This window comes from Anguilla rostrata, chromosome 11 (genome assembly GCF_018555375.3).
Source record: "Anguilla rostrata isolate EN2019 chromosome 11, ASM1855537v3, whole genome shotgun sequence".
Classification (NCBI taxonomy): domain Eukaryota; kingdom Metazoa; phylum Chordata; class Actinopteri; order Anguilliformes; family Anguillidae; genus Anguilla; species Anguilla rostrata.
This window is the reverse complement of record NC_057943.1, coordinates 40,257,527-40,284,895: the sequence shown is the minus strand read 5'-3', so window position 1 is coordinate 40,284,895 and position 27,369 is coordinate 40,257,527. Positions and strand designations below refer to the sequence as shown.

Genomic DNA, 27,369 nt, shown 5'->3' with positions numbered 1-27,369 from the left:
TTCCATCGTGGCCATGTGTCAAATCAATCAATGCGTCAATCAGTTTTGTGGGTGCAATAGGTTCTTGGAAAATGAAGAACCAAGCTGTTCCTTTTTTTATTCTAAGCAGTGTGAAAGTGAAATTTTATTTCCTAAGACTACAAAAAATCATTTTCTATTTTAGTTTTAATTCTGAGATGAATAATCCTCAACACTTGAAACTTTAATCTTTAAATTGTAGTCATTTCAAATTTCTGTAAATGGTACAATGTACACGTTTTAAGACCAAATGTTGGGTACAGTTGCTGAGTATGAGAACACTGATTTACTGAAGCCGACCAATGATCGGCTGCAGCAAGAATTTTCTGACTGAACGTCACTCATGTCACTGCCTCTTTAAGAATACCAACAGTAACGCAGGGGCCATGTGTCAAATCAATCAATGCGTCAATCAATTTTGTGGGTGTGTTGAATTTTTGGAAAATGAAGAACCAAGCTGCTCTTTTTTTCATTCAAAGCAGCATGAAAGTGAAATTTTCATTTTCAATTCAACATTTTATTATGGCATGATCATTTCTAAGACTACAAAGAAAATGTCTTTTTTTCTGTTTCAATTCTGAGCTAAATAATCATCCACAATTGAAACTTTCATCTTAAAATTACTACTAATTTGTTTCTCTTAAAAGTTAAGAAAGTGTTGTACTTTATCACAATATCCAAGTACATATATATGTTAAAATACAATTAATATAACTGAAGTATGAAAGTTGTTGACTCCTCATAGTTGGCTGATTGCATAACCAAGGCCAAGGGTCAAACTGGCAACTGTGGGGCCTACACTGCAAGTGTGCGAGAGATTTTACCAGCTAAAACAGTGGGAAGCATGCAATGAAGTAAATGCTATTTGTCAAAAAAAGAAAAAAACACCAATTCTCAATATATATATATACAGGAAATGTTCTGGAACTGTGGAATCAGGAAGAGCCCTGTGAAAGCCACATCAGTTTCGCTTCAGCATTTTTATGCTATAGACATTAGTGGCTTTGTTGTGTCACTGTGGTGAGATGACATTTCAGGGAAGGGAAAAGGCATGTATTACAACACTTACGCTGCATGAACAAACTTGAGTCAGGAACAATGTATTTGTGGCCAGTGCACTTCTTAAAAAATCTCAATTTCAAACATATTTCAACTGCAACTGCATGCGGCTTCAGATAGTGACACAATATTTAACTCGCTGGAGTGATAAAACATGGTTCACTATCTGCCAGACGAATCTGGGTTTAGCAAATGCCAGGCGAACGCTCCTTCCTGGAAATAGTGCCAACTGTAAAGTTTAGTTCCAGTCAAGGGAAATCTTAATGCTACAGCATGCAGACATTCTAGAGAACTGTGCGCTTCCAACTTTGTGGCAATAGTTTGGGGAAGGCCCGTTCCTGTTTCAGCATGACAATTCCCCTGTGCACAAAGTGAGGTCGAAATTTGGTGTGTAAGAACTTCTTAAAAAGCGGAAATATAATGCAGAGACTCACATGGTTCAGCTGTTTTTTTTTTTCAGTTGTAGCTGAAGGATGGTTAGCCGATAATAATTTTTCTGGCTTTTGTGTCATGTACATGCACATAGTTATGTACTGAGAAATAGACTCCAATGATACACTATATGAACAAAAGTACCTGGACACGCCTTGGTATGGGGCTGTTTTTCATGGTTTGGGCTAGGCCCCTTAGTTCAAGTGAAGGCAAATCTTAATGCAATGTCATTCTAGATGATTATGTGCTTCCAACTTTGTGGCAACACTTTGGGGAAGGCCCTTTCCTGTTTCATCATGACAATTCCCTTGGGCATACAGCGAGGTCCATATAGAAATTTTTTTTTTTTTTTGATTGGTGTAGAAGAACTTGACTGGCCAGCACAGAGCCCTGACCTCAACCCCATCCAACACCTTTGGGATGAACTGAAATGCGAAATGTGAGCCAGGCCTTATCGCCAATATCAGTGCCCGACCTCAATACTGCTCCTGTGGCTGAATGGAAGTGAATCCCTGCAGCTGTGTTGAAAGCCTTCCCAGAAAACTTGAGACTGTTATAGCCACAGGGGGAACCAACTCCATATTAAATGCCATGGTTGGTCCCCCGTGAGATGAGATGCTCAACAAGCACAAATGGTCGTCCACATACTTTTGGCATGTTGTGTATATATGAAATAAAGCGACCACGCATTAAACTTTAACTTACAGCAGGAAAATCTCAAGGTGGAAATATTAGTTTTGCCATCTTCTTTCCACTGTCTGTTTGGTTTCCTAATCACTTCCTGTGCCCTGAAATCTTTATGGCCTTATGGTTCAAGCTAATCAATCGTGGTAATCCGGGTTAATTGGTGGAACGTGACGCTCGTCCACCCCTTTGTAAATTTTAAAATTTCCCATTTTCATATTCCAAACTCAATTGGTGTGTTGGTCATCTGAGCGTGAGCACGTCACCATCAACCGAGAAAAAAAATAAAAAGTGTATAGACCACAAATATTACAATTGTTGACTGTCTTATTGTTTCCAGTACCGGTGTAATCATTACATGTAATTTCTCTATCGCAACATTTTAAGAGAGATGAGCACAGAAAGCTTTTTACGGCTATTCATAACGTAATTTCATTAATCGGACAGACACGTTTGATTTATTGCTTGAGGAAAATCAGCATCAGCGGTGACTGGGGAGCGGAAAATTGGTGGGGCCTGGGGTGCAAAACTTTCCTTTAAACTAATCATTGATCTCAACCTGTTTTTATTAGTAATTTTCCTTTATTATCAAGTGGGCCAATGATTGGATTAATAAAATGACAAGTAGCCTAACACACAGCATCTACATACCGTGTTGTAGGGGAATCAAATCATAAATTCAATTTATCTGTTAAAAATCTAATCTCTAATCTAAATCTAAATTCTAATCACCAAGTAGCCTAGTCTACACTTAACAGACTGGTGTATCTTGTTTGTTATCTATCGTGTTAGCTTTCAGAATAACCAGCAAAAACAAAACCTGCACTTCAATTTTGTTTACAATCTACTCATTGCAGATATGTGCCATGAATAGGAATGGGGAAAAATAAGTGCATGTATCCGCAAATGTTGATTCAAAATGTGCACAATTTTGTACTGCAAATGAAAATAAATGTAGGCTATAAGGCCTAGGCTACTCGCTAAAACTGCCTATTTGGGGAGACCTGGCTATATATGATAGTATTGAGTAACCAATTTTGTGGATTAATTGTATTGATACACAAGAAAAATCAGGGGAAGATGCCGCCACTGCTTAGTGATTAAAACTGATTTTTCTAAATCACATTTATCATTTAATCTCCCTAACACAATGCGAAGAAGCTTTGTGTCCCTTTGCAATTGCTTAGTCAGACCGTTTGCATGGTTGTTAATCACTGAAAATTAATTAAAACAGTTTGAGATCAATGATTAGTTTAAAGGAAAGTTTTCAGCATTAATGCCACTCAATAAACTTGAAATATTTTATGTAAAAGCTTGCATCAATCGTATACATTCTTTTTAAAACATTGCTTTCCTTAATTACAATTATGTGCACAATACATTAAACATACAACTATTTTGTGCTGAGACATTCATTGGTTTGTACCTTTTTTCACCCACCTCTCACCGGATCTCAGGGTACACCCACCTCCCAAATCCCAATTTAATCCCTGGTGGTATCCCAATATAACAATGCAGATTGCATTTTGGCACAATTTATTATGTAATTGCAACGTGGGGTGGAAAACATACTAAATCGCAAGTGAAATGGCATCCTTACTCTCCCCAAATCTACAACCATAATCTTTTATATGGAAATGTATGATAGCCTTTTATATCCCGCAATGGCAAAATAACGGTATACACAGATGAGCAGATATTTTTAAAGATAATGGCCTGTATACCTTCCAAGATCTTAAAATGCAGTGCAGTCTTGCGAGGTCTTCATACTTTCTGTATCGGCACGTCCGATTAACATTGCCTGCCTATGGTATGTGCCACTGACAAAATACCCTAACATAACACCCCAGATGGCACAGACTTTTCTGTCCGACGTCGGTCCGATGCACCATATCCATCTGCACAACATCGTATTCAGATCATTTGCACATTGGCAAGACGTCAGTTAGATGTCGGATTGGAGAGCGGTGTTCTGCCAAGATTAGGCCGACAGTAGCATTCTGTGGCACGGTGCATTCCAGCTTTCATTGTGACGTCAGCAGTTTCGTTTCTCCCCACCTCCGCCTCCCAAATGACTCACGTTGAAAATGATTTAGTATACACTTAAGCTAGATCATTTCAGTTTGCGTGAGATTTAAGCTGAACCTACTGTAGGACAAAGAAATACAACTCCCAAAAAATTTGAAATGCATGAAATACTAGAATTAGAAACACTACAAATAGCTTGTAGACTTAAACACAATCGATAATAAAAACTAGTAAGCACAAACACCAAACTATGATTAGGACTATCTGGACATGAATAATGAATGAAAGTCATATTCCTTTTTGGTTGTGCATTATTATTATTTTTACATTAGTGATCATGACTATACAATTCCAGATATGAAAATGTTTGACCAGTGTGTCACGTCTCTTGACAAAATAATGAAGACAGGTATTGGCCTTAAGTTAAATTAATCAAGAAGTTTTGGTTTAAATATTTAATGTTAAATTTATGCATTTCAACACAAGTACAAATAACTTAATCACAAAATCAATAATAACAATTTCAACACAATTTAAGTCTTTTAGAAACAAGGACTTTGTTCAAAATGAAATATCCCAAGTGATTTCTTGCAATTAATACTGAAGATATGTTTTCTGAAGACCAAAAAAGCGACCTGTGGCAAACAAGCCTGCCACAGGCCACCGAAGTGGCTTTCCAAGGGGCCCTCCAGCACAGAGACACAGGGAGATGATGTTCAAACCGTCCACATTTATTTACGAGGTTGGCAAGATGTTACCGCCAAGGAGCAGATGTAAAACTGTCATGACAGAGGCTCCCCTTGTGTGGGTGGGGATGGCAGATTTAACCTGTGCACACAGGTGCAGCCACTCCTGTTCCTGGGTCCAATTAGCCTGGCCAATTATCTAATTCTTAACCAATTATCCAATTGGCAAGGTCTAATTAGCTTGACCCAGGGCAGGTGTGGCTGCTTAAACCAGCCATCCCCACACCACATGACCAATTTGAGAATTAATAACATTCTTCTGTGACGATAAATACAATTTTGAAATGATGTGAAGCCTTTCACGAGCAAGAACAATTTCATGGCTTCATTCAGTGAGACTAGACACCCATTTTCTCAGCTATGGTACATTGGTATATACTGTATATAGTAGATATACTGATTGTGACAAATACAGAACATGAAAGTATAGTGCTGCTTCTATCTTGAACAAGGGAACAAGGACATTCTAAAGGAAATCTAAAGTAATGAAAAGATGGCATAAATTAACGCACTGTTAAATGTTGTATGTAACATTTCAATGTAGACAATTAAAAATAAATAAATAAAACATCCACAAAGCTTGCGGAAAGATGCAGAATAAAAGTATTGCATTTCTTCCAAAGAATTATATTAACAAATGATATACATTTTTAATTTCAAATATATTTTACTGGTCTGTATGCAGTGTTGTGTTTGCCTGTTGGTGACATTAGATACTGGGGTTATTTGTATAGTGCTTTTGTATAGATTCCAGTTTTTTTTTTTTTGGTCTTAGTTAATTTCACGAAAAGAGAAAATCATGTAATTTTGTGTGACTACCCTTTTAACACAAAACTGCTCCTTTCTCACTTACCTGCATGCCACTTGCTGCTTCTTCCCCATCAACATCCTCCTGTTCTCTCTCTCCTTCTCTCGGCCCTGCAAACATGACAGCAAGTCAGACAATTAGTGCCTACCGTGTAAGTTGGCCAAAACCATGATTATTGTAATTGTATTGTCTTAATTTTCAGTATTTGCTCCACTTTTCACTCACTTACATGCCACTTTCTCCTTCTGCCCTGTCACCATCTTCCTGTACTCTCTCTCTCCCTCTCACTTTGCTACTACTCATAAGGTGGCCAACACAAGTCTCCTCATGAGGGTCAGACTATTATACCATTGTATTCTGCTCCACAGTATTAACCTCAATGTTACCATCATCCTGCTGTCCCTCTCTCTCCCTCATTTTTCCGTAATAACAAATGTAGAGCAAATATAAAAACAATAGTTAACAAACCACTGGCATATGTACATCATATTGGTGTTATAAAATATATTTGTCATAGTTTGTGATATGAATGATTAGACAAGGAAGTACATTGGCTTATGTCTCTCATGTAAACGATTGTATTTATGCTGGTATTTGTTTCTACTACTTTTCATATTACTCTCAAATGACCTCTTTTTCCAAACCAAAAAGCAGAGTGTCTTTCCATGATCGATGACACTGCATGGCATGTGACTGACAAAACTGCTTGTATTTCAAAATCAAACAGCTAAAATAGTTCTATAGCAACTTGGAAGCTCATTCAATACATATTAGCTAACTGACTATGAGGCCATATTAGCTAACTCACTATGGCACACATAGACATAAAGTTTAATAGGTTTCAAAAATTCATATGTATTAATTGTCTCAACAAACAGTCACATTGAAGTTTCATAGGTGATAAATTGTTTAATCATTGACTGCCAAATAAGCCAATGCAACTTTTTTCTGTTGTTTGATTTATCTCATCGCTAGCTGGCTACCCACAGACTGGTAGCCTGTACAAGTTCTGACTGTTATTCCATCAATTTATGAGGGCTGATTGCTGGTACATAAATGTTTTATACCACCTTTGTTCAGAATGGAACAAAATGAAAAATAATTTCTTCCCAATTCCTGTAAGTAACTGTTATAATTACTTACGAGTGTAAATGATAATGCTAATTTTAGACGGTAATTCATAGTTGGCTGCCACAGAATAGCAAAAGATGAATAAATACCCCATGTGTGACAGTTGGTAGTCCTGTAATAGACTAAAGGTTATGACTGGAGGGCTACTTACATTTGACCATCACTGCGTTGCGCAGGCCCAGAATCTGATGAAGGTGGTGGAGGCATGTGCAAGAGACATAAGAAATAACATGTGGGTCATTAGCACTAAACCGTACCTCTTGGATTAAACAACATTTTTCAAAATTTAGTTCAAATTAAAAAAATAATAAAATTTCAGTTTCAGTTTCTTTGACACCATTGACACCATTATTTATCATCTGGTGTTTGGTTCCTCTTTGCACACACTCTCTCTCTCACTCCGTTCATTAATTGCCTTCTTCTTTCCTGCCTCCCTTCCATTTCTCTCTCTCTCTCTTTCTCAAGATACTGCCTTCTTTTGAGAATTTGCATCACAGCATTCTCTATACTGCCACTGTCTTTCAGTGGCATTAAGAGGTGGTGCCATTCCTAAAAAAAAACCTGAGTCAATATATATTTCTAATATAATAAATATACCATGTACAATAATACATGCTATACACACTCTAATTGGATAAGACATTAATCCTGTGAATATTGCAGGAGCATTTAAAGAAGCATTTCCAACTCAAATATATTTATTGTAGGTATGTCGTGCAAAGTAGCTATTCTAGTCATGTATAAATTTACTGTAATGACTAGGCCATTACAAAGTGTTATTCAGAGCACCCCAAAAACAATGTTCACCAGCAATAACATCCAGCTTCGAAAACAGCTTCTGAATTGTTTGTGTCTGGGTAGAAAATCGGCTTTGAGTGCTGTAATTTCAGTTTTCAATCTCAATGCTCAATACATGAGAGAGCTAGTAATCTGAGCCACCATATTGGATGTACTCATAGCAGAAAAATCCTTCGGCTTTTCCATTAGAGATGATTGTGCAGGCCAGGAAAGAGACAATTTCCTCAGCGTAGGCATCTTTAACATAAGAACTGCAAAAAAGGGATTGAAACACACCGTATTATCAGAAAAATCAGTAAGAAGCTCATGGGTTAGAGGGACCACTAGCTCAGCGCAACCATCTCGACAAGCAGGTCATGTGATGTCTCCTGAGTAACCACTCGTAACAAATAGCTAACTGGGTCATTCTACAGAAACGCCCATTTTTTGGAAAAAACAAAATGTCTCAAAATGAATTTCATTTTCTTAAATTTAAACTTAGCGTACAATATTAGTAAACATTTTGACTCATGAATCCACACAAATGACAGCTTAATGTATTTTTATTTTTTGTGTATTCACTCAAGGGCACAATACACAATCAGGCCACAGAGTGGGAAGGGAAAACAAGACAACCAAAAACCAATAATTGAACAATTGAAAACAATAATACAATTAAACAGGGTACAAGCAGGACACAAAACAGAAGTGCCACCATCTGGCGGCCCAACAAGGAAAGACAGAGACGGAAACACAGAACCATGACATATGCATTTATTTTATTACAATTAGAATTGTGTAAAGTGGAATTGTGTGAAGTTTTCTCATTAGCACCATCATATCTTTGCTATAATAATAACAATATTTGAAGGACAGTGATCAAAATTGAATAATAATGTTCTTACAATTGTATTCAAATTATAATTTTTGAATAAAGCAACAGTAAATTAATATAAAAACATGTACGTCAACTGTAACACTTTTGATTTCGTATGACCAAAAAAAAAAAAAAACCACACAGTAACACCAGAGACACAATGAAACACCAGTGACACAGAACATTGTTTCATTCAAAATTAATTATATTTATTGGAGATTCAAAATGGCATATTTAATACAAAAGAAAAGTTTATGACTGACACTTTGATGTTTAACAACAGTTCTACATTCATAACCTAGTTGTTACCCAGCTGCCCTTTGATGAACTCCCAGAGTCCCTGTTCAATCTGAACCGATCGTTTGTTTACTGACGCTGGCTTTGGTATTACGCACATGACTTGATCGTCCCTTTACCAGTTAACATCCTCTCTGTTGACACCGTTCCCGTGCATGCACTTCGCCTTCATATTGTGCTCCTCCACCTCCAGGATTATGTCAGGGTAGGGCTGGTCATCATAGTGGAAAACGCACCACTGTCCACTGCGGTGCTGTTCGATGACATCTGGTCTTCTATGTTCCAGAGCTTTCTCTCCTTGTTCCGCAGCCCCTAGGGTAACCTGCTGTAGGTTGTGGCACAAGCAATCAAATACCCCCTCAACAGCCTGGCAGAAGCAATTTATGCCCCTGTATTTCAGGATACCAGGGGAGATGCTAAGGACCTGATGCATCTTCATGGTGCCCTTAATTGTGAAGGCGCTTGGAGCAGGTGTAGAATGACATAGTAGGCTGGTCCTATAAATAGAGGACACTCGTGTGGAGGGTCACCCATTAATGGGACCCCCCAAAGTGCACAGACTGGACACTTTTTAGTGTCAATATCATTGGCACAGCCTTGTTTTCTTTTCTGCAAGTAGGCTGCTCTACACTCAGGGTCTGCTCTCCCTGTACAACCTCTGCTTCTCCGCTGCACTCAATCTCGCCATACCTGACAAATGGAACAATAACTACAGGAATTTATTCAAATTAAATGAGTACTAATGGATGCTATTTGGCTTAATAACTTCTTTAAAAGATTTTACTAAAGCTTATTTACACAAGATTGTTACTGGTGTTACCAGGTGGAGCAGTAACACCAATGACGAGAACAGGTATTTTAGTTTTTTATGTTATCCACTTCATAAATGTAATAGTAATTGATATTGAGCACTGTTAGCACTGAACGCTTAATATTACACCACAAACAGAGCTGGCGACCCAGCCCATACTCGTTCTGCTTCCAAAATCAGTTGGGTCATTCTACACAAACTCCCGCATTCCTGTACATAGCCTGTGCAGAAAGCATACAATTTAAATTGATTTTGTACTGATATGCAATATATATATTTGAATAATGTATGTGTCAGGGTTCTGTTGTCTTCTGTTGTCTTCCCCCTTGTTGTTCCCTGTTGGGCCGCCAGATGGCGGTACCTCTGTTTTGTGTTCTGTTGATTGGTTTATTGTTTCTCATTACCTAATTATTAGTTGCGTTTTGTCTCGTGTTCCCCTCCCTCTCTGTGGCTTGATTGTTCATCGTGCCCTCCTGTGTCTCGTCAGCGTCTTTCTATTTAAGTCTCTCCCCGACTCAGGCGCTGGAATCTTTGGTTTGGTTTTGATTTGTAACCTGTTTGCTGCCTGCCTGCCTGCCTGCCTGCCTGCCTGCCTGCCTGCCTGCCTGCCTGCCTGCCTGCCTGCCTGCCTGCCTGCCTGCCTGCCTGCCTGCCTGCCTGCCTGCCTGCCTGTTTCCTGTCTGCGATTCCTGTTCATCTGTTGCTTGTCTGCCTGTGCCCTGCCTGCCCTGTTTTCCCTCGTTTTTGGGTTTTTGTATTCTTTTGTTTTTTCTTGTGAATTTTTGAAGATTTTCGTTGTTTGTAAGTTTCGCCTTGCGAGTCCCTTTGTTCCCTGTTTTAGTTTATTAAAGTCTTTGTTTTCCCATTTTTGGACTTCTGTTTTTACTCTGCGTTTGGGTCCATCCCCGCACCCACCCTGACAGTATGGTGTTCATTGAACAATTAAACCTATTTGAGTCATGCATTGGACAATATTTGTTATTCATCAAATATATGTAATTCTAAGTAAAATACATTTGCTTGACCCTCCAGTCATATATAGGAGTTTAGGGACATATTTTGAGTAAAAAAAAATTTTTTTTAATTAATTTAAACATCAGCTTTATAAATGGGTTAAAGAAGGTATGGAACTGAAAACAAATAACCCAGATTCCCACCTTTAATGAGTATGCGGCTTTATGCAATGCAGACCTATAATAATATTAATAAATGGTCATCCAATAGAAAATCAGTAATGTCAGATATTTGAACTGTTTTAATATCAGGACTTGTTTATTCACAGTTGCCCCCCTCTCCTGTTTGTTTTCCCTATGTGTCTGACAGATGTATATTAGGACCAGCAGGAGCCAGACCCACAACAAAAGTTAACGGTGAGTACCAGAGGTCAGACTGTGTTCTGTTCAAAAGACCACACGCAACTTCAGATTCCCCTGCTGGTGGAGGAAGTGATTAACAGGGATGTTTACCCTCCTGAGACCCAGTAGAATAAGTTTTAGTATTTTAGTTTTTTGACTTAATACCAGTGTCTTGGATGAAAAAAACATTTTGCAGTGAAAATATTTTTTTAGTGTTATTTTATTGTCATTGAACGTCCCTTACAGAACAGTAGAATATACGATTCCTCACACTAAGACCAGACAGGACAAAAATGAATTGCTGAGTCCTGGGAGATTATATGTCACTACATCAGAACGGATGTCCTAAATGCTAAATGTTAGAAGTGCATTTTGAAGTGTGGCAAATTGATCGACCTGCTTCATAAATGTTCTCACCAGTCTTGATTTCAGATGTAGGATCTTCCAGGACATTTATGGAGGTGATCGAAGGGAGAACAGAAATGTGTAAATATAAAGGAAAAAAAATGTTTATTGAGTTCACCTGGAGTACAGGTACTTTGTGAGTTCAGAAAGCCAGGTCCTTGACACTGACCTTTTTGCTCAGAAAAATAAAAATACACTTCTTAGCAAATTACACGACTAAACACTATGTAGAGACGGAACCAGGTATTCGCAGGTATTTATTCCTGGCTGTGTCCTCTATTCTGGTTGCATAAGTAGTTGTACCCAATAAATGAGTAAGTCACATGAACACTGTATCAAAATGGACACTGTATTAAAATGCACGGATGTTTATTAAAATTCATATTTTCATTCTACACTCGTTTTCAAGGAATGGTGTGTTCATGTGTTACTGGTGTCTTTTTTTGCAGAAAGCTATTTTAATGTAGGACTTTAAATGTTTCTTCAGGGACAGTAATTTATTTCCATACTTAACATTACATAACATAATGAGGAGAAAAGGCCATTCAGCACAACAACGCTCACCATTTTCCTGACTACATTAGTGCTCTGATTACCTACAGACTAGATAGTATCGAACACCGTATCAAGCCAAGTCTTGAAAATCCCCCAAGTTTCTGCCTCTATTCAAATCAAGTCAAGTCAAGTCAAAGTATATTTGTATAGCACATTTACAACAACCACAGTTGACCAATGTGCTGAACAGACTTAAAATACCAAAAAACGAATATAAAATAAATAAAAATAAGAAAAAAAGTAAACAATAGTGTTGGACAAGCAAGGACTAATTAAGAATATGCTTCTTTTCTGAATCCAGTGGTTCCAATAGTCAATGTCCTTGTTAAAATGTTCAGCACTGAATACTGAACCAAGTGATATTGCATGCTAGAACCCCTCATGTAAAATATATTTTATTAGGTTTAATTTAATAATTATGTTTAAAATTAGAATTATCAATTAAATCACCAAATTCTTTGATAGGTCAGTCTACAGAAAACTGGTGGAATCAACCAACAAGTCAAAACAAGCTGTATATCAGGTTTTCTGATTAAATAATTTAATTCAATAAGAAGCAGTCAATTATATGAATGAATTGAAAACATACATTCTTTATTGAATGCAGGCACACTACTTCTAAATTACACAACAGAAGACATACAGCAAAACTTTAAACAACTAACCTAGAAATACCAGAAAATAGAGAGAGAGAGACGGATACGAGAGAGAGACAGAGAAACGGATCAGCCAGACCTTGCCAAAGTACCACCCACTTCCAGTATAAGTGCCACAAGGAAACCAGCTACAAGCACACAACCAAGGAACCACCACCAAAAATAAAAAGAGGAAAACTCTTCTTCTTCCAGGCTCTGAAACCAAACGCAACACAACACTTTCTTCCTGTGGAAATCTTAAATACCTTACACAGCATGGCTTGAGGATGTTTTGCCCTTATTGGGTGATGCTGAGTTAAGGTGTAAGAGAAAGGGGGTCAGACTAATTTATGACAAGGACTGGCCTACCTAAAGATTAAAGAGGACATGGGAAAGGGAAATGTTAGGCATGTAGGGTCTCCGACCCCCGATATGGTGTCCTGTGTCATCTGATTTGTCTCTTCGGAGGGGGTGTGACCCATAGATTGTCTGCCTAGATTAGGGTATCAGTGGATTTTATATTGCCCCAATCACATTTTTGCTTTTATGCTTGTGATGGGGAGGCCAGGCCACATTCTTATTCACTGATTCCCTCCCTAAGGCCAAAATCTAAACACTACATATCCTACAATAGTAATAAAAGAATTACGGCACAACAGAAGATAAAATCAAGGTGACAAGCTCAACTCGAATTGAATGCCAATGAATACCCGGCCTGTTACATGACCTGGCAGGGTATTCCACACATTGACTACTCTCTGCATGAAAAAATTCTTCCAAATGTCTGTACGAAATTTACCTTTTGCTAATTTCCATTTCCAGTGAGCACCATAATTAATTGGACAGTGACATGTCTTTTGTTATTTTGGTTCTGTACTCTAGCACTTTGAGTTTGAAAGGATACAATGACAATGAAGTTGAAGTGCAGAGTATTTTCATCCATATCGGATGAACCGTTTAGAAATGACAGCACCTTTTGTACATGGTCCCCCCATTTTAAGGTAATCTCACCTTTCTGTCCTTCAGGCTTATCAGTGGTTTTCATCTTGTAGTGTACCTGCTGTAGTCCTGCTGGTGTAGTCTTCTACGTATGGTAGACTTTGACACATCTACACCTGCACCCAGGAGAGTGTTTTTGATCTGTTGGGCTGTTGTCAGGGGGGTTTTCTTCATCATAGAGAGTATTCTCCAGTCATCCACTACAGTGGTCTTCCTCAGTCTACCGGGTCTTTTGACAGAATTGAGTTCACCAGTTGTTTTTTTCTTGTTAATGATGAACCAAACTGTTGACTTGGGCATTTCAATGTTCCTGACTGATTGATTTTCATTTCTGAGCCTTATGTCTGCACTTCAACCTCATTGTCATTGTATCCTTTCAAACTCAAAGTGCTAGAGTACAGAACCAAAATAACAAAAAAATGTGTCACCGTCCAATTAATTATGGTACTCACTGTTTGTCCCCTCGTTCAACTAACAGAACTCAACCTGACGAATCTCTTGTGGTTTCTTGATCCCAATTATGAATTTAAAAGCCTCAATCAAATCACCCGAGTCTCCTTTTACTAAGCTTGAAGAGATTAAGCACGCAGGTCTTTGCTCATAGATTTTACCTTTCATACCAGGAAGCAATTTGGTTGCTCTTCTTTGAACCTTTTCCAGAGACTCTATATCTTTCTTCTGGTACGGTCCCCAGAAACTCACACAACACTTTCAGCCGTACTGAGGTGAATCTCAAAGCACTATGCAGTGAACTACAACAAGCTTTAAGCTTTTTTGTATACATTTTTTAAAATGTCAGCAATCAGCAAACATTTTGTTAACTGATGAACTCTTTAATGCTAATATGAGGCTTATATGTGTGATTAGATACATTTTTATGAAGAATAATTGGGTAATGTACACACACACAACCTCTGGATGCATAATATTGCTGTTCAAGCTGCTTTGGAGTGACTTGAAGTGCATTGTCTTGACTTAAACCACAAATAACTGAATCAATCTTTCTGTTTTACTGATCAAGAAAACATGATACTTTAATCACAGTGTTCATTTGTTGTTGAGCTGGGTTTGAAAGTCCAATGTGTGTTTATACAATATGAAGAAAATGTTTTTGCAAAGGTAAGGCAAGTTCCCCAATTTACATTACAGCCATTTAGCAGACACTCTGATCTAGAGCTTCTTTTACGCAATTTACATTGCATCCATTTATACAGTTGGATATGTACTGGAGCAATGCAGGTTAAGTACCTTGCTCAAGGACACAATGGCAGTGTCCCATCTGGGAATCAAACCTGTAACCTTTAGGTTACAAGGCCAGTTACCTACCCATGTACTACCCTACCCTACACAAAGAACAGTATGCAGGTGGAAAATGCCAGATATATTATTATCTCTTCTCTAAAATGAGTTGCCCTTCTATTGCTGACATTTATATTTTACACTGATTAAAACTAATGCAATGAACAGGACTGTGTGAGAGAGAACTCTCCCTAATGGCATATCTATGCAAAAACTCCTGTATTTCAAAGCCACGTTTTGCCAGATATTACATTAAGCCTTCAAGCCCCTAAGATGCACATATTTATATATATTTTTAGCAGATCTACTTTAATAAATGATACAATATGTCATGTAATATTTAGCAAAGCAATAACAAAAACAAACGCATGCCACGCTGTGTGGTCAGGTATGGTCAGTTTGGTCAGCCAGTTCCTCCCCACTGTGTACCACTTTCCGGCGTGATACCCATCTCCAGAAGGCTGGATTCACAATGATTGACAGAAAGAGGAGGACTGCCACGCTCACACAGATCCGAACCACATTCTCCACAGCACGGTAAACTGAGGGAGCAAAGAAACAAAGAAGTCAACGGTTGAAACAGGCTGTGGGAATATAAACTACTGTAGATGCATTTCAGAATTTGGCAACATATTTTAGGCTGCTCGAACAAGCATTTCATGTACATTTCTGTAATGCTAATCAAATACAATCAGACCTAAAACTATTTTGTTACTCTATTATATATCTTTAGTATGCTTTTAATTACCTCACTATCTTATTTGTGTTCTTCTTTTATTATATTAAATTATTATTATTTTATTATTATCCTTTATTATTATTATTATTATTTCTTTTATTTATTCATGATTTATTATTTGTATTTGAATTTCTTTGTTTTTTTCTCATTTTATGTGAAGCACTTTGAGCTGCATTTTATGCATGAAAGGTGTTATACAAATACATTATTATTATTATTATTATTATTATTATTATTATTATTACTATTATTATTATTATATACACCATATAGACAAAAGTATGTGGACACCTGACAGCCAACATCTCATCTAAAATTATGGGCATTAATATGTAGTTGGTTCACCCTTTGCTTCACTCTTCTGAGAAGGTTTCATATTAGTTGTAGGAGCTACAGGGACTTGCTTCCATTCAGCCAGAAGAGCATTAGTGAGATTGGGCACTGATTGAGTGATTAAGCCTGGCTCACAGTTGGCTTTCCAATTGATCCCAAAGGTGTTGGATGGGGTTGAGATCAGGGCTCTGTGCAGGCGAGTTAAGTTACACTAATCTCAACAAAACCATTTCTATATGGACCTCGCTGTTTGCCCGTGGGAATTATCATGGTGAAACAGGAAAAGGCCTTCCTCAAACTGTTTCCCCAAAGTTGGAAGCACAAAATCACCTAGAATGACATTGTATTAAGATTTACCTTCACTGGAACTAAGGGGCCTAGGCCAAATCACGAAAAACAGCCGAAGACCAAGCGGTGTCCAGATACTTTTGTTCATATAGTGTATAATTGGAGCCTATTTGCCACAAAAGCCAGCAAATTATTATTGGCTAACCAGCCTTCAGCTGCAAGTGAGATATCCAGATTTCTGAAAAAATAACACCTGAACCACATGAATCTCTGCATTTAATGCTCTTTATGAGACTGTGGTCAGGGTTCTGTCATTTTGTCCTGTCTTATTGAAATGTCCCACCTGTAATGCAAATTTATAGTCATGCTGCAAATTCAGCATCATGCCTTTACATACAGTGTCATCCTAAACAGTTCACATCCCTGATAAAAATGAGCAAAGGCTGTATGAAATAAACAATCCCAATAACGATCTGGGACAATTATACTGGGACAATTATATTGCAGTAGTACGATCAGATATGTTTGAGGTAATACTGTAAATCAATACAATTTTAATTATAAACTGAAAATATCATAAAACACTCATGTTTTTATTTAATTATTAAAGCACATAAATCAAAGCCATATTCTACTATTTTAATCATTCTCACCAGATATTTCTAAAGTCAGAGGATCACTGTAGTCTGAGTAAAAAGGTTTTCCTCCTCTTGCAGCTCTACAGCGGTACTCTCCACTGTGGGCCAGAGCAGCAGAGCTGATGGTGAAACTGGACCCATCAGTCCTGCTGCTGTCAGTGTTGGGCACAGTGTGTCTCTGTGTGTCTTTGTACCAGAGATACTCCCAGCCAGCAGGATCGCCCCCAAACCCACAGCTCAGGGTCACTCTCTCTCCTGTGTACATCGCTCTACTGGGGGGATTCTGGGTAATAACGGGTTTTGGATTTCCCCCTGATGAAGGTAAGATATGTGCTCAGTCTCATTTAGCATTAATAGATACATTCTCCATCACATACAAGACCATATGTAGGGCCACCAGTATGTCTCCACCATGTGACCTGCAGGGATTTAAAATTGTAATTCACTGCTTATCCTCCAGGGGTCCCCATAGGCACTCAAAAGCATAGTCAAGTAACTGTTCAGACAGCTGAATTTCTAAATCAGCCATTTATAAAACTTTAGTTGATCTTATTAATTAAGTAATGTATGAGTTGATCTAATATTGTGACAGCCAGGCAGGAAGGTGAACATTAATTTATTTTTAAATGCTATGAAAAGTATAGCTTTGAGCCAGTGGTCCACCCTTCTGGTCCTGGAGAGCCACATGGTTTGCTGGCTTACATTGTTATTCATCACTTGAGTAGCACAGCAATTGATCAGCTAAAGCAGTAGATTAAAAGGTTAACTCAGGTTACCTGCTTACTTTGGTCTCAACTGGTTGCTGATCTTTAACAAAAAACAAAAACCAGCACACTCTGTGGCTCTCCAGGACCAGGATTGAGTATCGCTTACGTAAAAAGCAAAACGCATCCATATGAAGTAGGGGTGTCCAATCTAACCCGAAAATGGCCAGTAAGGGTTCAGGTTTATGTTTTTGCCCAACTCTATGATACCAGATTCTACTTAAGGTCTTGACTGAAGACTAGGATTAGTCCCTTAGTTGGATCATGAGCATATATGTTTTATTTAACTTTTTCCTCTAAGTCAAACATTGTAACTGCTCTCATTTTTACTGTGGCTTCTGACAATACCTATCATGCCCCTGTACAACATATAGAAATACTGAAACATGTCTATTTTAGCAAATAATCAAATTACATTTAACACGTGAGTGTCTTCAGTCAAGCATCATTTGTGCTTAATTAGTGCCAATTAAATTATCAACTAAGATGTCTGAGGGGGCATAACAAAGAGGCTATAGTGACCTCTAGGTGGCGGAGGACGGAAGTACAATGTGAGAAAACAAGGGGAGACAAACTGGTGTCCCTAATCATATGATTAAATAATGAAGCAATTTTCACAAACCCATCAGACACATTTAACATAAATTGTCCTTGGAAAGACTCGATAATGGTATTCTGACACCTGTACTCCAAACTGGCAACTCACAGTAATTCAGAACAAGACACATCAAATCATAATATTATACAAAAGCATATTTCTTGGTCCAAATAACATTGTAAAATTGTTTTTTTTCTCAGTTTAATCTGGAAAGAAAGAACACATGACATGCAAATTGTTGAGAGAAAATAAATCATATTTACCTCGTACACTTAATGTAGCAGGGCTGCTAACCAGAGAGTGTACAGATGCTCTCCTTGTAAGTTCTCCTCTGCAGGTGTACAGTCCAGCATGTGACTGATCAGCAGAGAGGATTGTGTATGTGTCTCCATTTACACTGCTGGAGTCAGCTTTGTCTGCAGGAAGCTCCCGTCCATCTCTGTACCATTTATACATCCACTCTGTAGAGCTGCCCTGAATTACACACCTCAGAGTCACTGTTTCAGTGGGGAAGACGTCTGTCCATCCAGACTGCACGGTCAGCTGAGCTTGTGGGAGAGCTGAAAGTTTAAAAGAAAGTTTATTGCTGTAAATGGAAGGTTTCACAAGACACCTGCTTTCAAAGATGCATTCTGCTCTTTCAATTGTTATGAAAATAAATCATAATTACCTCGAACACTCAAAGTAGCAGAGCTGCCAATCAGAGAGTGTACAGATGCTCTCCTTGTGAGTTCTCCTCTGCAGGTGTACAGTCCAGCATGTGACTGATCAGCAGAGAGGATTGTGTATGTGTCTCCATTTACACTGCTGGAGTCAGCCTTGTCTACAGGAAGCTCCCGTCCATCTCTATACCATTTATACATCCACTCTGTAGAGCTGCCCTGAATTACACACCTCAGAGTCACTGTTTCTTTGGGGAAGACCTCTGTCCATCCAGACTGCACGGTCAGATGTGTTTGAGGTAATACTGTAAATCAATACAATTTTTAATTATACACTGAACCTATCATGAAACGCTTCTCATAATTTTAGTAAATTATTAATAAATAAATAAAAGCCATATTCTACTAGTGAAATAAACTATTGTAATCATTCTCACCAGATATTTCTAAAGTCAGAGGATCGCTGTAGTCTGAGTAAAAAGGTTTTCTTCCTCTTGCAGCTCTACACCGGTACTCTCCACTGTGGGCCAGAGCAGCAGAGCTGATGGTGAAACTGGACCCATCAGTCCTGCTGCTGTCAGTGTTGGGCACAGTGTGTCTCAGTGTGTCTTTGTACCAGAGATACTCCCAGCCAGCAGGATCGCCCCCAAACCCACAGCTCAGGGTCACTCTCTCTCCTGTGTACAGCTCTCCACTGGGGGGATTCTGGGTAATAACAGGTTTTGGCTGTCCCCCTGATAAAGGTAAAGCATGTGCTCAGTCTCATTTCTTAGCATAAACATTGACAGTCTTCATCACATTCCAGGTCATATGGGTAAGGACTGAAGAAAACCTCCCAAACTCACCAAACACATTTAACACAAGTGATCCATGGAAAGAATGGATCACAAGGTTTTGTCCTCGTTCACCCTGACACAGGTACTCTCCACTGTCTGACTCTCTTACAGAGTGCAGGATGTGCTTTTGTTGGCTTTCAGTACTGTGGGCATAGAGGCTCTCTAATCTTCCCTGGGTGTTTCTGCTCCATGAATATCTCCAGCCAGACCCTTTCCTGATGTCACAAGCTAAGCTAACAGCTTCTCCTGTGAACATCACTGCGGCTGGGGGATCTGTGACTATGACAGCCTGAGGACGATCAGCTGAAATGGAGATCATTGAAGAGATGTTGTTCAAACGTTTTATTTCTCATAATTTGTTGAAGAAAAAAGAAAAACACAGAACCATTATTTGAGGGGAGTAATTTTCATTCACACTACTCACCAGAGACTGTTATGGTATGGATGTTACTGAAAGCTCGCTCATTTCCTTTTACAGCTTCACACTGATACATTCCGCTCTGTCTCTCACTCACAGGACTTAGGACCAACACAGACACAGAGCCGTTACTACTGGAGGCTGAAATTTGTGTTTGACCCCCCTGTCTGTATCTCATCCACACAAAGGTCCATCCCTCAGATTCAATAACCTGACAGGTGAGAGTAATTGTCTCTCCTGGGAACACATCTGGCCATGGAGGATTAGCAGTCAGACGAACAGCAGGACTTGACTGTGCAGCTGAAACAGTTATAAAAGACAGAATCAAACAGTTTTACAATGCAGAGTTTAGTTTAATACATAATATCAATGCACATACCGTATGGTTTCTACTTCTAAATTTAAATTTAAATTAACTATGTTACATTTTCTGAATGCACATTTTTCATAAATGTAACCTAAATATTTCCTCATATTTTTTCATTATTAATATTGCAACAACAAACTTTGAGTCTGCCAGAAACAATGGGTTTTGGAAAGTTGTCATGATCTTTACAAATTCTGGTTTATAATTGCTGTGCGTGTTCCACGAAACAAATGCGTGGTAATTATGTCCCTGTCAAAATATAGATCTTAGGAATTTAATATCTATACCTTTCTGAACACCAAAAAACACCAGTGCTGTTGCATCTGAAACAGGAAGAAAGCAATGTAAATTGAAATATCTGATCCAGTGTGAATAAATGTTAGTATAAAATGATTTTATTTTCACATTAAAAACACAAATCCTTTTTTTGCAAAGTTGGACCGATTTTCATTAAACAATGCTGTATAATGTCCCATTTTTTAGTAGCTAAGTGTTCTTGATAGTATGCAATTTTCACTCACTCCATCTTTCATACAGTATGGTAACTTAATAAGCTCAGACCAGTTCAGCAATTATTGAAGTATGATTGTTCAGACACAAGAGACAGTCATACATTTGAAAATACGTGTTGCAAGTTTTCATAAAGTTAATTGTGAAGATTAAACATCTTTAATAATATTGTTCAGTCGGATTCACAGACAATCACATGCAACCACAATAATACATAGCAGGACTGCAGTACATATGTATATGGAAGCATTGCATGACCTATCATATCGTGATCAGTAAGATTCAAGGCATAATATATAAAATCATAATGTTACTTTAGTCAGTCTTAACCATGCATGTATTCTTTCATTTATTTCACCACGTCTACATATTCACATGAAATGTAGATTTCTTTATTTAACCAGGAAAAACCCCATTGAGATCTAAATTGCTTTTGCAAGGGGGACCTGACATAAAACACAAAGTTATGAAGTTACACAAGACAGTCAAAAAACATCAAATCAGTTACAAACATCAAATGGAGAAAGAGACAGCAGTGCAACAGTAAACACAAAGTTTTACTTACAAATTGGAAAGTGCAGAAATGTGTCATGAGGCTTCATTCTTGCTTTAGACATCAGATAAGTGCATTGCCAACTCTGTGGTCATCACGACTGCCTCTATTATTAGGTCGGACGAAAAGTAGGACGCTTGTGATGGAGAATTTTGAAAAAAACGAACAAAATAAAAAACCATATCCTCTGTCACTCTGCACATGTTTGCCGCTCGGTTGCTTTATGCGACAGTGCCCGACCACACGGCCTTTAATCATTTCACCGCTGCCGTTTTTGAGACCTGCTGCTGGTGTCTCACTGATTGTGCCAACTTAAAAATAAATTAACACGTTACCTGAGCAACCACTTCGGAAAGAGAGCTGTGAGAACGGTTCCTAACTGAGTTTGCAGTCTGTAAAAACAGTGCTAAGTGCTAACAGTGTTTAACATCACTTTTGTGTCAATTTTTGTCGAACAGACTATAGTCACCTTGAACTACATATAAAAATATATGACATTACACTGTTTGACTGTTTCTCTCTCACACACACACACACACACACAAGCACATGCGTGCACACACACACACAAACACAAGCTGCACAAGAAGCTTCTTCTTCCAGCTCATACCAGTGCAAGCCCAGCTCATGCACTGCGATGTGAAAAGAAGCAGTGAATTGGCATACGTATCCTTGAGGAGAGGACATGTTTGAATGCGTGGTCTCGGAATGACTATTAAGAGCAGAGCAATCAAGATGGCTCCTGAAAATAATTGGGACAGGAGAGTAGTACAATGCGTAATAAGCTGGTTTTGTAACCAGGTCCCCGGTTCAATTCCCCGGTAGGACACTGTTACGTCCCAAAAGCCAACCGAAGTTCCAATAACCAGGGACAACAACATAACAAACTAAACAAGGATTCAAAATCTATATACAAAAATAGAAGATTTATTACAAATAATGAGACAACAAAACAGAACACATTGCCATATGTAGGCTGAACAGGATGGTTCAGGCAGAAAACAGACCAGAGCTAGGCTACTCTAATCTAAATGAAACCACAGTTGACTTTCTGGCCTAACCATCTAAAAATGTCTCAAACAAGAAAACTGCCTGACCACCTGCAACCTATAACAGAAAAGTACCAACACAGAAAACTAAACAATAGTGGCAAATTGTAACACACAAAAGAAAGGGAGTAAAAAGCCTGCTTTGAGGATGTGCTCATGTGTTCTATTTAAAAATAATGAAGGTAATGCAAAAATAAAATAAAACAAAGGTAAAGGGTAACGGGTAAGGAACTGGTCTTCCAACCTGAATGTCACAGGTTTGATTCTTGGGTAGGACACTGCCGTGGCACCCTTGAGCAAAGTATTTAACCTCCATTGCTTCAGTGTATATCCAGCTGTATAATTGGATGTAAATGCTACCGTATACAGAAAAGCTGTGTACGTTGCTCTGGATAAGAGCATCTGCTGAATGCCTGTAATATTATATGTAATGCATTCATATCATCTGGAGCAGAGTTGTGCTGGTTTTCCTGTTATTGCCTTTGAAATTTTGTCATTGTAGCATCTTTCTATTTGGAAGCACACATATCACCTTGCCTGTAGGGTGCAATACGGTTTTACTGGTATCTGTTTAATATGAGTCTCTACTCTAGTTATATATATATATATATATATATAAGCTCCATAATGATCTATAACAAAGACATTTGTTTCTTAACTTGTCTCTGTACTCCACAATTTAACAATTTAACAATTCACGTGTGGTTAAAGTACAGATTCTCAGCTTTTATTGCTATTACTATGTATACTTTTATACATTTTGTTTTCACCATCTAAAAAATATATCCCTTCTTATAAATAATAAAGCTTGGGACAAATGGCATCTAATTAGTCAGGTGTGTTCAATTGCTTCCAGAAGTGCAGGTATAAGAGAACTTTCAGTATCTACAGTGAGCACCATAATTCATTGGTCAGTGACATAGCTTTTGTTATTTTGGTTCTGTACTCTAGCACTTTGAGTTTGAAAGGATACATTGACAATGAAGTTGAAGTGCAGACTGTCAGCTTTAATTTGAGGGTATTTTCATCCATTCACCTTTTGTACATGGTCCCCCCATTTTAAGGTACTACAAGTATTTGTTGAATTGGCTTCACAGATGTGTTTCGTTAGGCAGGTGTATTCATTTGTGTCGTTAGTGAATGCAGAAGAGAGCTGTTGATGTCTAGTCTTGATTCTAGACTTTGCAATTGCCTTTGGAGATTGTTGTTGGGATGTGACAACATGAGGAAGACAGCAGTGTCGATGCAAATTAAGCTGGCCGTCATAAGGCTCAGAAATGAAAATCAACCAATCAGGAACATTGCAAAAACCCTGGGCGTGCCCAAGTCAACAGTTTGGTTCATCATTAACAAGAAAAAAACGACTGGTGAACTCAATTATGTCAAAAGACCACTGTAGTGGATGACCGGAGAACACTATCTATGGTGAAGAAAACCCCCCTGACAACAGCCCAACAGATCAAAACACTCTCCAGGATGCAGGTGTAGATGTGTCAAAGCCTATTATACATAGAAGACTACACCAGCAGGACTACAGAGGGTACACTACCAGATGCAAACCACCGATAAGCCTGAAGAACAGAAAGGCGAGATTACAGTTTGCTAAAAAGCACCTAAAAGAGCCCCAAGATTTCTGGAACAAAGTCTTGTTGACAGATGAGACAAAGATTAACATTTACCAGAGTGATGGAAAGAGGAAAGTGTGGAGAAAAAAGGAAATGCCCATGATCCAAAGCATACCACCTCATCCGTGAAACATGGTGGAGGGGGTGTTATGGCTTGGGCCTGTATGGCTGCCAGTGGAACGGGCTCACTTGTCTTCATCGATGATGTGACTGCAGACAGAAGTAGAACAATGAATTCTGATGTCTACAGAAACATTTTATCTGCTCAGATAAAACCAAATGCCTCCAAACTCATTGGACGGCACTTCACTTTTCACATGCAGCATAGGTCCTGTAACCTGTGGCTTTGGATAGAAGTGTCTGCTAAATAAATGTAATGTAATGTAGTGTAAGCTATGTCTTTTCTCTGCTGAAAGGTCGCCTCACCACAGTAAGACAACAACGCCATTGATGGCTGTAGAAGTGAAACTGATGTGGCTGTCACAGGGCTCTTCCAGATCCCACAGTTCCAGTACATTTCCTGTTTTTTTAGTGAGAATTGATGGTTTTTTTGACAAATAGCATTTACTTCATTGCATGCTTCCCACTGTTTTAGCTGGTAAAATCTCTCGCACACTTGCAGTGTAGGCCCCACAGTTGCTAGTTTGAACCTTGATCTTGGTTATACAATCAGCCAACTATGAGGAGTCAACAACTTTCATACTTCAGTTATATTAAAAAGCGAGAAAAAGCTTCTCTGTTAGTTTGAATATAAGCAGCAGGGCACTGGGTAACAATAGCAGTGCTGTGAGATAACAGATAATCATGGCTGCCTCTCAAAAACGCATTACTGTCAAAACAGCAACGATTAAAAAGCAGCTATAACCAACACTTGGTCTTAGAACTTGTACATTGTACCATTTACAGAAAGGTGAAATCAATAACTAAAATTTAAAGATGAAAGTTTCAGGTGTGGAGGATAATTCATCTCAGAATTAAATCTGAAATAGAAAAAGGATTTTTTTTTGTGGTCTTAGGAATTAAAATTTCTCTTTCACACTGCTTAGAATAAAAAGGGAGCAGCTTGGTTCTTAATTTTCCAAAAAATCAAGACACCCACAATATTGATTGATTTGACACATGGCCACTATGGAACTCTTTGCATTCTTAAAATGTCTTGCTGCAGCCAACCATTGGTCAGCCTCAGTACCAATCACATACACACATCACTACATGTTCTCATACTCAACCAATCACATACACACATCACTACATGTTCTCATACTCAACATATCACATACGGACCTCACAAATAGAGCACCTTTTTAAACCTACAGTCAGACCTCTCCAGTGCTGCTCATTGCCCATGCTGCTTTTGCATGCTCCACTTGCTGCTTCTCACAGAAATGCTGGCCACCCTCCATCACCCAGCTTACACCTGTTGATTGGATCTGCTTCTAGGTACTTGGGGGGCGGGGGCGGGGGTTGACATTCCTCCTGTTAGTGGGGGAGGTGTATCGTGCTCCCTGTCTAATAGGTTAGTGCACGCTGGTACATGCACAGAAGTACCTAAAGCAGATGCATTCAGCGCCAAACCAAAAATAATTACATTTCATATTCATTAAAATATGTTTTATAAATGTGTGAGTTATAATGATTGAAATCTAATTAACTGCAAAATTATTAATATTGTGGTTGTGCATTCACTCAATCCCCTAATTCCATAGAAAAACTCAATAAAACAACCAGCAGAGATTTATTATACACTCCGCACTGTTGTGTTTACAAGCACCAATCACACACAACAGTAGATCACAGAGTATACCTGTTCTAACTCAACAACACAAACCTAATAACCACAGCATCGTACAAAGTAAAGGTTTTACACCTAAAGCACAATATTGTGAAGAACTTATTTAAAGTCATTGCACCCATTTTAAATGAATTTCTGCATTTTTCTAAGAGGCCCGAAGAGACCACAACTACATGCAGGCACTGCATTTGTTTCAGCTGTTTCACTGCTGTGCCTGTTGCATTTCCTCTTTGCAAAGGGTTGTGGAAACTGAGGTGAACGAAAACGTCCTCGTGGTTTCTAGTGGGGCATTTGCACAGTATTAGTAATCAGGATGAAGCTGGACACCATGTTCTTTCTGCTTTCTAAGTAGAAGAATTTTAATAAACAATTTCAAGCAATAATTATCTGGTAACATATGAATTATGATTACAATGCATAATACGTATAGTATGTGAGACATTACAAAAACAGCTATGTTGTGGAAAATCTGAATAAATGTATAATTCCTGTTATGGGCAGAAGTGTTGCTGAGTATTATTGTGACTGCTAATCTGTAAATCTGACTGCACAATACTTGGTACACTGGAAGTGGCATAGTTCTTCACAATTAAATGTATGAAAACATGCAACACATACTTTCAAACGTGTGACTGTCTCTTGTGTCTGAACAATCACACTTAAATAATCACTGAACTGGTGTGAGCTTATAAAGTTACCATACAGCATGAAAGATAGAGTGAGTGAAAATAACACTATCAAGAACATTTAGCTACTGAAAAATTGGACAACATTATATAGCAAAAAAGGATTGGTGTTTTTAATGTGAAAATACACTCTCAGAAAAAAGGGTTCAAAAAGGGTCTTCTACGTCTCCATGGAGGGACCCTGACTAGTTCAAGGGTTCTTTGTCACGCAAAATGGTTCAATCTGGGAGCTTTCACATTTTTCACACCAACCATAGAGGGTTCCATAAAACCTAAAAATGGTTCCCCTATGAAGACAAGCCAAAGGACCATTTTTACTGAGAGTGTAATAAAACCATTGTATACTAACATTCATTCACACTGGATCAGACATCTACTTTTCTTTCTTCCTGTTTCAGATGCCACAGCATTGGTGGTTTTTAGTGTACACAAAGGTATAGATATTAAGTTCCTCAGATCTATGTTTTGACAGGGACATAATAACCATGCATTTGATTTGTGGAACATGCAAAGCATTTATAAACCAGAATTCATAAAGATCATGACAACTCTCCAAAACCCATTCTTTCTGACAGACTCAAAGTTGTTTAGGATA

General features: G+C 38.3%; 1 protein-coding gene and 2 long non-coding RNA genes across 3 annotated transcripts; 1 reads left to right on the top strand and 2 right to left on the bottom strand.

The window, feature by feature from the left end:
- The first annotated feature begins 10,866 nt into the window (after positions 1-10,866).
- Positions 10,867-11,823, top strand: LOC135235234 (uncharacterized). The gene is made up of 2 exons (XR_010324323.1): positions 10,867-11,038; positions 11,456-11,823. It is a non-coding gene; the product is annotated as an uncharacterized LOC135235234 (long non-coding RNA).
- A 3,477-nt stretch (positions 11,824-15,300) lies between these two features.
- Positions 15,301-19,748, bottom strand: LOC135235032 (leukocyte immunoglobulin-like receptor subfamily A member 4). The gene is made up of 5 exons (XM_064300229.1): positions 19,737-19,748; positions 19,376-19,643; positions 18,480-18,836; positions 16,930-17,226; positions 15,301-15,458 (listed from the first exon to the last, which is right to left on the bottom strand). The coding sequence occupies exons 1-5, from the start codon at positions 19,746-19,748 to the stop codon at positions 15,301-15,303; spliced, it is 1,092 nt and encodes a 363-aa protein (XP_064156299.1).
- Positions 19,749-19,796: 48 nt separating this feature from the next.
- LOC135234940 (uncharacterized) lies at positions 19,797-21,002 on the bottom strand. Its single transcript, XR_010324246.1, has 3 exons — positions 20,847-21,002; positions 20,199-20,492; positions 19,797-20,077 (listed from the first exon to the last, which is right to left on the bottom strand). It is a non-coding gene; the product is annotated as an uncharacterized LOC135234940 (long non-coding RNA).
- Between the last annotated feature and the right edge of the window lie 6,367 nt (positions 21,003-27,369).

Coding starts and splice junctions, on each gene's coding strand:
- LOC135235032 (XM_064300229.1), bottom strand. Junction 18,837..19,375: donor TCTGACTTTAGAAATATCTG/GTGAGAATGATT, acceptor TTAAACTTTCAG/CTCTCCCACAAGCTCAGCTG. Junction 15,459..16,929: donor TCTGACTTTAGAAATATCTG/GTGAGAATGATT, acceptor TTGCTCCCTCAG/TTTACCGTGCTGTGGAGAAT.